General features: G+C 43.0%; 1 protein-coding gene across 11 annotated transcripts in view; it reads left to right on the top strand.

Moving 5' to 3' along the window:
* The window catches only part of WBP2NL (WBP2 N-terminal like), a 35,560-nt gene that overhangs the window by 12,153 nt on the left and 10,288 nt on the right, over positions 1-13,119 (top strand). For 10 of the 11 annotated variants that reach the window (XM_055253082.2, XM_063623022.1, XM_055253084.2 and 7 more), the window contains exons 2-5: positions 8,813-8,921; positions 9,162-9,303; positions 9,502-9,594; positions 11,710-11,817. In XM_055253082.2, the coding sequence (XP_055109057.1) occupies positions 8,813-8,921; positions 9,162-9,303; positions 9,502-9,594; positions 11,710-11,817 (452 nt within the window). The remainder of the gene's footprint in view (positions 1-8,812; positions 8,922-9,161; positions 9,304-9,501; positions 9,595-11,709; positions 11,818-13,119) is intronic. The other variant, XM_055253087.2, reaches the window with a different exon arrangement.

Raw genomic sequence — 13,119 nt, 5'->3', positions numbered from 1 at the left:
TATATTGAATCTTTTCTTTTCTTTTTTTTCTTTTTTTTTTGAGACAGAGTCTCGCTCTGTCGCCCAGGCTAGAGTGCAGTGGTGCAATCTCGGCTCACCGTCAGCTCTGCCTCCCAGGTTCACGCCATTCTCCTGCTTCAGCCTCCTGAGTAGCTGGGACTACAGGTGCCAGCCACCACAACCGGCTAATTTTTTGTATTTTTAGTAGAGAAGACGGGGTTTCACCCTGTTAGCCAGGATGATCTCGATCTCCTGACCTCGTGATCCACCCGCCTCGGCCTCCCAAAGTGCTGGGATTACAGGCGTGAGCCACCACGCTGGGCCAAAAATATACTGAATCTTTTCATATGCTTTTTCTGCATAGATTGTGATGATCACATGGTTTTTTTCCTTCATTTTGTTCATATGGTGTATTACATTGATTGATTTTCCTATGTTGAACCATCCTTGCATTCTAGGAATAAACCCCATTTGGTCGTAGTGTATAGTCCTTTTATGTGCTGCTGAATTTGGTTTGCTAATATTTTGTTGAGGATTTTTTATATCAATATTCATCAGAGATACCGACCTGTAATTTTATTTTATTGTAGTGTCTTTGTCTGGCTTCAGTATCAGGGTAATGCTGGCCTCATAAAGTGAGCCTAGAAGTGTTTCTTCCTCTTTAATTTTGGGGAAGAGTTCAGAAAGATTAGTTAATTCTTTAAATGTTTTGTATAATAGAATTTGTTGAGAGGTTTTTTTTCTCTTTTTGAGACAGGTTCTCACTCTGTCACCCTGGCTGGAGTGCAGTGACATGACACGATCACAGCTTACTGCCGCCTCAATCTCCAAAGCTCAAGTGATCCTCCCACCTCAGCCTCCTGAGTAGCTGGGACTACAGGTGTGTGCCACCACACCCAGCTGTTTTTTTATATATTTTGTAGAGATGAGGTTTTCAAGTTGCCCAGGCTGGTCAGAAACTCCTGGCCTCGAGCAATCCTCCTGTCTCAGCCTCCCAAAGTGCTGGGATTAAAGGCATGAGCCACCACACCTAGCTGAGAGGTTTTTGGTTACTGATTCAATTTCCTTACTAGTTAATTGGTCTGTTTATATTTTATGTTTGTTCATGATTCAGTGTGGTAGGCTGTGTTTTTCTAGGGATTTATCCATTTCTTCTAAGTTATCCAACTTGACATACAATTGTCCTTGGTTTTCTCTTAATAATCCTTTGTAACTCCTTGGCATCAGTTTCTTTTTGGTTGTTGTTGTTTTTTGGAGACAGAGTCTTACTCTGTCACCCAGGCTGGAGTGCAGTGGTGCAATCTTGGCTCGCTGCAACCTCTGCCTCCTGGGTTAAAGTGATTATCTTGCCTCAGCCTCTCTTGTAGCTGGGATTACAGGTGCCCACCACCATGCCTGGCTAATTTTTTTGTATGTTTATACTAGAGACAGGGTTTTGCCATGTTGGCCAGGCTGGTCTCAAACTCCTGGCCTCAAGTAATCCACCTCCCTCGGCCTCCCAAAGTGCTGGGATTACAGGCATGAGCCACCGTGCCTGGCTGGCATCAGTTTTAATATCCTCTTTTTCATTTCTGATTTTAGTTGAGACTTCTCTCTTTTTCTTAATCTAGCTAAGAGTTTGTCAAGTTCATTGAACTTAAATTTTTTTTTCTTATTTTTTTCTATTCTCGCTTCATTTATCTCTGTTCTAATCTTTATTATTTTCTTCCTTCTGCTAGCTTTGGGCTTCATTTGTTTTTCTTTAGTTCCTTGAGGTATAAAGTTAGATTGTCAATTTGAGATCTTTCTTCTTTATTAAAGTACACATCTACAGCTATAAACATCTTAGCACTGCATTTACAGCAACCCATAAGCTTTGGTATGTTGTGTTTTCATATTCATTTTTCTCTAGGTACTTTCTAATTTCCCTCTGATTTCTTCTTTGACTCATTGTTTATTTAAGAGTGTATTGTTTAATTTCCACATATTTGTGGCAGTTTTCCTTCTGCTGTTGATTTCTAGTTTCCTTCCATTGTAATCAGAAAACCTATTATAAAATATAGCATTTCTTGTACTTCAAATTTACTAGTAAAGAACTTTCATTTTTTGTTTATTTGGTAATGTCTTAATTTCTCTTTAATTTTTGAAGGATAGTTTTGCCACTTATAGAATTCTTGGTTAAGAGTTTTTTGTTTTTAGGGCTGGGCACGGTGGCTCTCGCCTGTAATCACAGCACTTTGGGAGGCTGAGGCGGGTGGATCACGAGGTCAGAAGATCGAGACCATTCTGGCTAACATGGTGAAACCCCATCTCTACTAAAAATCCAAAAAATTAGTCGGGCGTGGTGGCACGAGCCTGTAGTCCCAGCTACTCAGGAGGCTGAGGCAGGAGAATCACTTGAACTCAGGAGGTGGAGGTTGCAGTGAGCCAAGATCACGCCACTGCACTCCAGTTTGGGCGACAGAGCGTGACTCTGTCTCAAAAAAAAAAAAACAAAAAAACAACAACAGAAAAAAACGGAGTGTTTTATTTTTTACTTTTAGCAGTTTGAATATGTCATCCCATTTCCTTTTGGCCTCCATGATTTCAATAAGAAATCAGCTGCTGGCTGGGCGTGGTGGCTCATGCCTGTAATCCCAGCACTTTGGGAGCCCGAGGTGAGCAGATCACCTGAGGCTGGGAGTTCGAGACCAGCCTGACCAACATGGAGAAACCCCATCTCTACTAAAAATACAAAATTAGCTGGGTGTGGTGGTGCATGCCTGTAATCCCAGCTACTCGGGAGGCTGAGGCAGAAGAATCACTTGAACCTGGGAGGCGGAGGTTGTGGTGAGCCAAGATGGCACCATTGAACTCTAGCCTGGGCCACAAGAGTGAAACTCCATCTCAAGAAAAAAAAAAAAAAAAAAAGAAATCAGCTGCTAGTCTGAGGATTCCTTGTGCATGATGAGTCACTTATCTTGCTAATTTCAACATTCCTTGTATTTGGCTTTCAATAATTTGATTATAATGCATGTCAGTGTGGAACTGAGTTTATTCTACTTGGAGTTTGTTGAGCTTGGATGTGTAGATTCATGTATTTCATTAAATTTGGGAAGGTTTTGGCCATTATTTATTTATTTTGAGATAGGGTCTCTATCACCTAGGCTGGAGTGCAGTGGCGTGATCACAGCTCACTGCAGCCTCAACATCCCAGGCTCAAGTGATTCTCTTGCCTCAGCCTGCTGAGTAGCTGGGGCTACTGATGCATGCCACCACACCTGACTAAATTTTTAATTTTTTTTTTTTTTTTGAGACAGAGTCTCACTCTGTTGCCCAGACTGGAGTGCATTGGTGTGATCTCGGTTCACTATAACCTCTGCCTCCTGGGTTCATGTGATTCTCCGGCCTCAGCCTCCCAAGTAGCTGTGATTATAGTCACGCACCACCCACGCCTGGCTATTTTTTGTATTTTTAGTAGAGATGGGGTTTCACCATGTTGGTCAGGCTGGTCTCGAATTTCTGACTTCAGGTGATCCACCTGCCTCTGCCTTTCAAAGTACTGGGATTACAGGCATGAGCCACTGCACCCCGCTGGCAAATTTTTAAATTTTTAGTAGAGGTGAGGTTTCACTATGTTGCCCAAGCTGGTTTCAAGCTCCTGAGCTCAAGCAGTCCTCCCGCCTCAGCCTCCCAAACTGCTGGGATTACAGGCATGAGCCACTGTTTCCGGCCCAGATATTCTTTTTTCTTATTTTGAGACAAGGTCTCCCTCTGTCACCCAGACTGGAGTGCAGTGGTACAACTGTGGCTCACTACAGCCTTGACCTCCCAGGCTGAAGCAATCCTCCCACCTCAGCGTCTTCGGTAGCTGGGACTGTAGGTGCACTCCACCATGCTTGGCTAATTTTTTGTATTCTTTGTAGAGACAGGGTTTCACCATGTTGTCCTTGCTGGTGTTGAACACCTGTGCTCACGCATTCTGCCCACTATGGACTCCCAAAGTGCTAGGATTACAGGCATGAGCCACCGTGCCTGGCCCCAGATGTTCTTTATTCCCCTTTCTCTCTCTCCTCTCCTTCTTGAATTCCCATTGTAGATGTATTGGTATGTTTGATGGTGTCCCACAGATCTCTTAGACTCCGTTCATTTTTTCTTCATTTTTTCCCATTTGTGTTACTCAGGTAGTAACCGTTATTCCCATTGACCTACTTCAAGTTCAATAATTCTCTCTTCTGCCTGCCAAAATCGGCTATTGAGCCCCAGTGATTAAATTGTTCATTTCAGTTGTAGTCTTCAACTCTAGAATTTCTGTTTGGTTCCTTTTAATAATTTCTGCCTCTTTATTGATATTCTCTACTTCCTGAGACTTTGTTTGTGTTCTTTCTTTTAGTTATTTGGACATGCTTTCCTTTAACTCTCTGAGTATATTTACAATAGTTTATTTAAAGTGTTGTCTGATAAATCCAATGTATGGGCTTCCTCAGGGACAGTTTTTATCAATTTATTTTGTTCCTGTGTATTGCCATACTTTCTTGTTCCTTTGCATGCCTAGTGATTTTTGTTGTTGTTGAAAACGGGACATTTTGAATATTTTAATGTAGTAACTCTGGAAAGTAGAATCTCCCTCTTCTTCAGGGTATATTTTTGTTGCTTGTTGTAGTTGTTATTTGTTTGTACGGTGACTTTTCTATACTAATTTTGTAAAGTCTGTATTCTTTGTTATTTGTGGCCACTGGAATCTCAGTTCTGTTACCTCAGTGGCCAGCTAGTGATTTGACAGAAATTTTCTTCCATGTCTGGAACAACAACAACAAAATCTCCCAGCCCTTGCAGATGGGCTTTGTGTGTGTTGGAGCATGAGCGTGCCTTTCTTACTCAGCCAGGCAGTTTACAACTCTGCCTTCACCTTCACTTCTTTTTGCATCACTTCCTTTTTTTTGAGACAGAGTCTTGCTCTGTTGCCCAGGCTGGAGTGCAATGGCATGATCTTGGCTCACTGCAACCTCTGCCTCCTGGGTTCAAGCAATTCTCCTGCCTCAGCTTCCCAAGTAGCTGGGATTATAGGTGCCCACCACTACGCCCAGCTAATTTTTGTATTTTTAATAGAGATGGGATTTCGCCATGTTGGCCAGGCTGGTCTTGAACTCCTGACCTCGGGTGATCTGCCTGCCTTAGCCTCCTGAAGTGCTAGATTACAGGCGTGAGCCACCGCACTGAGGCCTTTTTGCATCACTTCTAATTGTCAATCAGAGGTGAAAGCTTAGTGCCTCTTCAGTGTGTGTGTGTGTGTGTTTCATTTTTTGTTTGTTTTTAGTATGAATCTAGCCCTGGACATGTATGTGTATGGCTTTCTTGTTTCTCAGGAATATGTGTGAGCTTTTCAAAGCCTTTATTCCTCAAAGCATCTCATTGCTCATCCTTTCCTTTAGCTTTTCAATTTGTCTGTTTTTTTGCCCCAGTTGTCATCCCTTTCGCTAGGTAGCAGCAACTAATACATTGGCTTGGAAATTTTTTTTTCTTGAGGTGGAGTTTCGCTCTTGTTGCCCAGGCTGGAGTGCAATGGCAAGATCTCGGCTCACTGCAAACTCTGCCTCCCAGGTTCAAGCAATTCTCCTGCCTCAGCCTCCTGAGTAGCTGGGATTACAGACACATGCCACCAGGCCCAGCTAACTTTGCATTTTTAGTAGAGACGGGGTTTCTCCATGTTGGTCAGGCTGGTCTCGAACTCCCGACCTCTGGTGATCCGCCCGCCTCAGCCTCCCAAAGTGCTGGGATTACAGGCATGAGCCACCGGACCCGGCCGGAAATGTTTTTGACAAATGCCCCCCGGTAGCCTCATCAGTCCCTGGAAAATTACAAATTAAGTACATGCCCTTTGAGCCAGTCCTTCAAGGAGCTACCAGATAAGTCAAACTACAATTTTTAAAAATAAGTGTGTTCGGCTCCCTCCAGTACTTGGTATCTATCATGGGAACATAGATTGTTGTCTTCAAAGCTGCTGCCAAGCTAGTAGTGGGGGATGATACCAGGGTAGGTTAAAATGTCATAAAGCTTACTTACTGAGATTCGGCTTTTTAAAAAAATTGTTTAAGCATTCCCCTAGTTGCCATAAGCTTTTGATTAGATTCTAGAGTTCTGAAAAAGTTGATTCTGACAGGTTTTCTTTTGCTTTATTTATTGCTTTTATGGCTAGACTGACATTTAAAGATTCTCATTCCACAGTTTTTTGCTAATGTCCTGTATTTTCATAGTCTTTTAAAAATCTTCCCCTTTTAATCTGCACATTACCACCCTAGTTGCAGTTTTTACCTTGCATCAGGACTATTTTAGGAATTCTTAAACTGATCCCTCCGATACACTACCTTCTTGATTATGTGACTTTCCTGTTGAGAAATCTGAAGCTCACAGTTTCTCCTTGCCTATCAAACGATGTCTTTAAGCTGTAGTTCCGGCATAGCTTTCCAACTTTATTTCACTGTTTCTCCTAACCTCACTTCCACACTATGTTTTGATGAAGCCATACCACTAGGCTTCTCCCAAGTATGCAGTTTGTTTTCCATATCTGCTCCTGCGCCTCCATGAATGCTGTTTGCTTCCCATCTGGATTGTCCTCTACCCTCACCTCTACCTACTGAACACTACCCATCTCTCTCTCTTTTTTTTTTTTGAAACAGGGTCATACTCTGTTGCCCAGGGTGGAGTGCAGTGGATCACTGCAATCTGCCCCATGGCTCAAGCAATCTTTCCACCTCAGCCTCCTGAGTAGCTGAGATTACAGGCATGTACCACCATGCCTGGATAATTTGTGTATTTTAGTAGAGATGGGGTTTCACCATGTTGGTCAAGCTGGTCTCAGACTCCCCAAATGATCCGCCAGCCTTGGCCTCCCGAAGTGCTGGGATTACAGGCGTGAACCACTATGCCCAGCCAGAATACTACCCATCTCTTAATCAGCTCAAATTGCAGTCTTTCTATTAGGTCATTCCTAATTACTTCAACTAAAACTAATCTCTTCTTCCACTAAATTGCTGTGACATTTTGTTAACAATAAATGTATGACATACATTTATATTATGTATGTCATATATTGTTGCATTATGATCTGTATTCATGTTTTCATTCATTCATTCTTTTAATAACTATTTAGAGCACCCACTGTTTGCTAGGGCTAGAGTAGCAAAGAAAGCAGACATTGTACCTAATGATCATTAAGGTATACATTGGATATATATATTATTAAGAAAGAAAAGGCTGGGGGACTGGGTATGGTGGCACATTCCTGTAGTCCTAGCACACTGGGAGGCTAAAGCAGGCAGATCTCTTGAGCCCAGGAGTTTGAGACCATCCTGGGCAACATGGTGAAACCTCGTCTCTACTAAAAATACAAAAAATTGGCCGGGTGCAGTGGCTCATGCCTGTAATCCCAGCACTTTGGAAGGTCGAGGTGGGCGGATCACCTGAGGTCAGGAGTTCCAGACCAGCCTGGCCAACATGGTGAAACCCTGTCTCTACCAAAAAATACAAAAATTAGCCTGGCGTGGTGACAGGCGACTTAATCCCAGCTATTTGGGAGGCAGAGGCAGGAGAATCGTTTGAACCTGGGAGGCGGAGGTTGCAGTGAGCTGAGATCGAGCCATTGCACTCAAACCTGGGGGACAAGAGCGAGACTTCTCTCAAAAAAAAAAAAAAAAAAATTATCCAGGCATGGTGGTGCTTGCCTATGGTCCCAGCTATTCGGGAGGCTGAGTGGGAGGATCACCTGAGCCCAGGAGGTGGAGGTTGGTGAGTGGAGATTATGCCACTGCACTCCAGCCTGGGCAACAGAGTGAGACCCTGTCTCAAACAAAAAAAAAAAAGAAAGAAAGAAGAAAGAGAAAAAAGAAAGGAAGGTAAGGGAAGAAGGAAAGGGAAGAATGGAAGGAAAGAAGGGAAGGGAAGGGAAGAAGGGAAGGAAAGGCAAAAAGAAAAGGAAAGGAAAGAAAAAGAAGTGAGGGAAGGAGGGAGGGAGAAAGAGAAAGAAGAAATAAAGAAAAAGAGAAAGAAAAGAAAGAAAGATAAAGTAAGAAAAAAAAGAACCCAGCAGGATTTGATGAGTAACAGTAAGGTGAGTCTGAGTTTTCCAGGTTAATAGTAAGGAGAGAGCATGACAGGCTGAGGGAACATGTCAGAGGAGGCTGGGGCAGTCTGCTGCCTTACCTTCTTTACCAGCGTCAAAGAACCATTTGCATTAGCACAGTGCTTTACACTTACCGCACAAGAAGTATAAGAATTAATGAACACACATTGAAAATAGGAGTAGGTTTGACAAGAAAAAGAATCCAATGATGAAGAGGGAGAAGAATAAGAGTAAATTGTCAGAGAATAAGATCATTTGAATTCCTTTTTATTTCAATAAAATAGTAGTAGTAGTAGTAATAGTAGCAGTAGCAGCAGCTAATGTTTATTGAGTGCTTACTCTGGAAAAAAAAAACTGCATTAAGGGCCAGGCGCAGTGGCATGCCTGTAATCCCAGCACTTTGGGAAGTCGAGGCGGGCGGATCACGAGGTCAGGAGATCGAGACCATCCTGGTTAACACAGTGAAACCCCGTCTCTACAAAAATACAAAAAAATTAGCCGGGTGTGGTGGCGGGCGCCTGTAGTCCCAGCTACTTCAGAGGCTGAGGCAGGAGAATGGCGTGAACCCGGGAGGCAGAGCTTGCAGTGAGCTGAGATCGCGCCACTGCACTCCGGCCTGGGCAACAGAGTGAGACTCCGTCTCAAAAAAAAAAAAAAAAATCGCCTTAAGAACTTTATGTGTGTCATTTTACATACATTCTTTATTGTGTGCTGTCTGTTCCTCATTTTCTACAGTCTCTTGAAGCAGTCTCCGAATGTGGAGCTCTCCTTCCCACAGCGATCAGAAGGCTCCAATGTCTTTAGTGGTACAAAGACGGGAACATTGTTTCTCACTTCATACCGGGTAATTTCTACTTCTACTTTAATCTGCTGATTAACTCTACATTTGTTTTCCTTAAAATGAAGAAAAGTTAAACATTGACTTTTGAAGTGTTTTTAAACATGTGCACTTTGGGATTTTCCACATTGAAGGGTTATGGAAGAAAAGATGATGTTTCTTAGACCAGAATGCACCTTGCTCTTGTAAGTCTCAATCCATGGACGAATTCCGCAATCCTTTTCCAAAGTTTCTGTCCTTGCGTAGGTGATTTTCATAACTTCGCACTCCATCAATGATCCCATGTTGTCTTTTATGATGCCATTTGATCTGATGACGAACCTCACTGTTAAACAACCAGTATTTGCTGCAAACTTCATTAAGGGAACTATTCAGGCAGCTCCATATGGTAAGTGTTCCCTCAGAAGTGTGTATTTTTTTCCCTCAAAATCTTCTAGAAGGTTTAAGATTCAAACTTGGCTCATGTTGAAATTCAAACAAAAGCTGCCCTACTTTGTCAGGTAGTGCTTCCCTTGGTGTTTGTGGCAGTCTTTCTGTTGTCAGCTATGCCAGTTTCTTGGTGAGTGTGTGCCATTTCTTCCCCCAGGTGGCTGGGAAGGACAAGCTACTTTTAAATTAGTCTTCAGAAATGGAGGTGCCATTGAATTTGCCCAGTTGATGGTGAAAGCTGCCTCTGCTGGTAAGTGATGCTGATAAAGATATTAAGCACTTTGGGTTTTTTTGTTTGTTTGGGTTTTTTTGTTGTTGTTGTTGCTGTTGTTGTTGTTTTGTTGTTTTTGAGACAGGGATTTTTGTGTTTTTTGTAAGTTGGGGTTTCACCAGGTTGCCCAGGCTGGTCTCGAACTCCTGAACTCAAATGATCCTCCTGCCTCAGCCTCCCGAAGTGCTGGAGTTACAGGCATGAGCCACCATGCCCAGCCCACTTTGGGGTTTTAAAGCTTGTGGAATTAAAGCAGGACTTCTACTCAGCCAAGACTTGCTGGCCTCTGTGGCCAGGCAGTTGGTATTTGTACACACATTCAGCAGGCATTTCCTGGGCCTACCTACAATTGTCAAGTACCATGTTACAGGGTAGGAACACAAAGATTATTCAGTCCCTTCTTATCCTGAAGGAGCTTGCAATCTAGTGGGAGCTTACAGCCAGACACCCAAGTGACTAATTATACCTGATAGTCTTTTGTCCATTTAAACACTGACCTCAGATATCTACTGAGCGTCTCTTCCTTGGGTCAGGGAGCCCTTAGTTATTCTTCCTTTGGTGTGGCTTTTTATTTTTTCTTCTCTCTGGACTTGCCTTTGCTTTTCTCAGGTTTAGTCTCCATTTTACATGAGAGAGGAGTAGAGGTACTGTCAAGACTTGTAGCACTCATCTAATGGATGTACCACAGAACTCTTTCAAACTGTGACTACAAATTTTTTTTTATCACTATATATATGTGTGTGTGTGTATATATATATATATATATATATATTTTTTTTTTTTTTTTTTTTTTTTTTTTTTTTTTGAGACAGAGTCTTGCTTTGTCACCCAGGCTGGAGTGCAATCGTGCAATCTCGGCTCACTGCAACCTGCACCTCCTGGGTTCCAGCGATTCTCCTCCCTCAGCCTCCCAAGTAGCTGGGATTACAGATGTCTGCCACCACACCCAGCTAATTTTTGTATTTTTAGTAGAGACAGGGTTTCACCATGTTGGTCAGGCTGGTCTCAAACTCCTGACCTCAGGAGATCCACCCGCCTCAGCCTCCCAAAGTGCTGGGATCACAGGCGTGAGCCAGCACGCCTGGCCAGTCCTTGCGATCTTTAACCCATGGCTTCCATGGCCTCTTTGTACATCCAGCGGAGAAGGGAATAAAGATCTCCCCTGGGAAATTTTTTATGGGCCAGGCCTGGAAACTGTGTACATTACATCTGGTCACATGCCATAGGTAAAACTCAGTGTGATAGGCTGATAATGGATACACAGATATATCCCCATCTCAATCCTCAGAATCTGTGACTGTTATCTTATTTGTAAAAAGGGTGTTTGTAGATGTAATTAATTTAAGGATCTTGAGATGACAAGATTACCCTAGATTATTTAGGTGGCCTCTAAATGCCATCACAAGTGTTCTTATAAGAGAGATGCAGAGGGGAGACAAGTGTTTTCTTCAGTACCACACTTCCTTACATTGGTCTTTAATGGATATATCTTACCAACTTGGTAGAATCCTCACTTAGAAGTTTTTTCTGAATATCTATTATGATTAGGTGCTATGCTAGGCCTGGAATAAGCACAGGCAAATGAGACACTATCTCTGCCCTTAAGAAACATGCCATTCAGGACAAGGGTCATATTTATTTTCTTTTTTTTTTGAGACAAGGTCTTACTCTGTCACCCAGGCTGAAGGCTCCAGTGCAGTGGCACAAATAAGGCTCACTGCAGCCTCAAACTTCCAGGCTCAAGCAATCCTCCTGCCTCAGCTTCCTGAGTAGCTAGGACCACAGGCATGTACCACCATGCCTGGCTAATTTTTAAAAGTTTTTTTGTAGAGATAGGGTCTTGCCATGTTGCCCAGGCTGGTCTTGAACTCCTGGGGTCAAGCAATCCTCCCATCTTGGCCTCCTGAAGTGTTAGGATTACAGGTGTGAGCCAATTCACCCAGCCCATGTTTCTTTTTTATCTTGTGTCTCAAGAGCATTGTTGGAAACACATGTAAGGTGGTGATTAAATACTCTGTTAATTGTTCAGTTGATATCTGCTATATATCTGACTTAATTGAAAGAGTTCCTATTTTGCCAAATTTGTCTTTCCAGCTGCCCGAGGATTTCCACTTAGAACCTTAAATGACTGGTTCAGCTCTATGGGAATTTATGTAATTACTGGGGAAGGGAATATGTGCACTCCACAGATACCTTGTTCAGGTAAGGTATGGCAGAGGGGTTCTTCCTGGAAGGTGGAAAATTATGCCAGAGGCTCAAAGATCTATCTTGCAGGCTTGCCTCCAGCTCCCCTGCAGGAGCAGCAGCAGAGAAGTTTAGGGGCTTGGAAAATGGTCACATCTGTGACTTTGTTTCCAGACTGAAACCCAGTGGCAAAGTCAGCAAGTGACTGGGCTTTGGTTTCAGGCTTACTTTTAATGATATATACAAACCTGGAACATACTTGGCAACTGCTGTTAGTGGGAAGAGTCACTTCCTGTTTATAGCCTGAGCAGAAAATATATGCTCTTGCCCACTTCCTTGTTTCCATTTCACATAGCATAGTCATCCTACCTGTGCCACACCCTTCAACCTTACTGAGGACTCAAGCCCTGGGTCCTTTAACAGTTTGTGCTGTTAAAGTCCACTGCTACTGAATGGGGTTTCTGGAAAGTAATTCTCAAACATGGTCCACTGGTGAGCCACCAAGGTTCTCTTAATGCTGCCAACACACACAAAAATATGGGACTTTTCTTGAGTTCTCCTTGGAATTTGATATGCATGTCCATGGACCTTTAGTTTTGTATGTAACTTAAAGGCTACTTATTTGTAACCTTAATAGTTACCTTGGTTTTTAAAGGTTATTGCAATCTAATATTCAGAATCTAAAGTAATTGTTGCTAGGGTTTAACATTTTTTCAATTGAGGTGAAATTCACATAACATATAATTAACATTTTAATATGTACAATTCAGTGGTATTTAGTGTAAAATTTAGCAGTATTTGACGTATTCACAATATTATACATCCACCAGCTTTCTCTAGTTTCAAAAAGTGGTTTTTTTTTTTTTTTTTTTGGAGACAGGGTCTCGCTTTGTCACCCAGGCTGTAGCGCAGTGGTACTATCATGGACCCCTGCAGCCTCGACCCCCTGGGCTCAAGCGATCCTCTTACCTCAGTATCCCCCAACCAGAGTAGGCTAGGACCACAGGCACAATCCACCATGCCCAGCTAATTTTTATATGTTTTTGTAGAGACAGAAATCTCCCTATGTTGCCCAGGCTGTTTTGAACTCCTAGGCTCAAACCATCTGCCCCCCTTGCCCTCGCGAGGTGCTGGGATTACAGGCATGAGCCATCCCTGCCAGCCTTTTTTGTTGTTGTTGTTTCTTTTTTTGAGACGGAGTCTTGCTCTGTCACCCAGGCTGGAGTGCAGTGGTGCAATGCAAGCTCCACCTCCCGGGTTCACGCCATTCTCCTGCCTCAGCCTCCTGAGTAGCTGGGACTACAGGCGCCTGCCACTATG

The sequence above is a fragment of the Symphalangus syndactylus genome, chromosome 18 (genome assembly GCF_028878055.3).
Source record: "Symphalangus syndactylus isolate Jambi chromosome 18, NHGRI_mSymSyn1-v2.1_pri, whole genome shotgun sequence".
Classification (NCBI taxonomy): domain Eukaryota; kingdom Metazoa; phylum Chordata; class Mammalia; order Primates; family Hylobatidae; genus Symphalangus; species Symphalangus syndactylus.
This window is presented reverse-complemented; position numbering and strand designations above follow the sequence as displayed.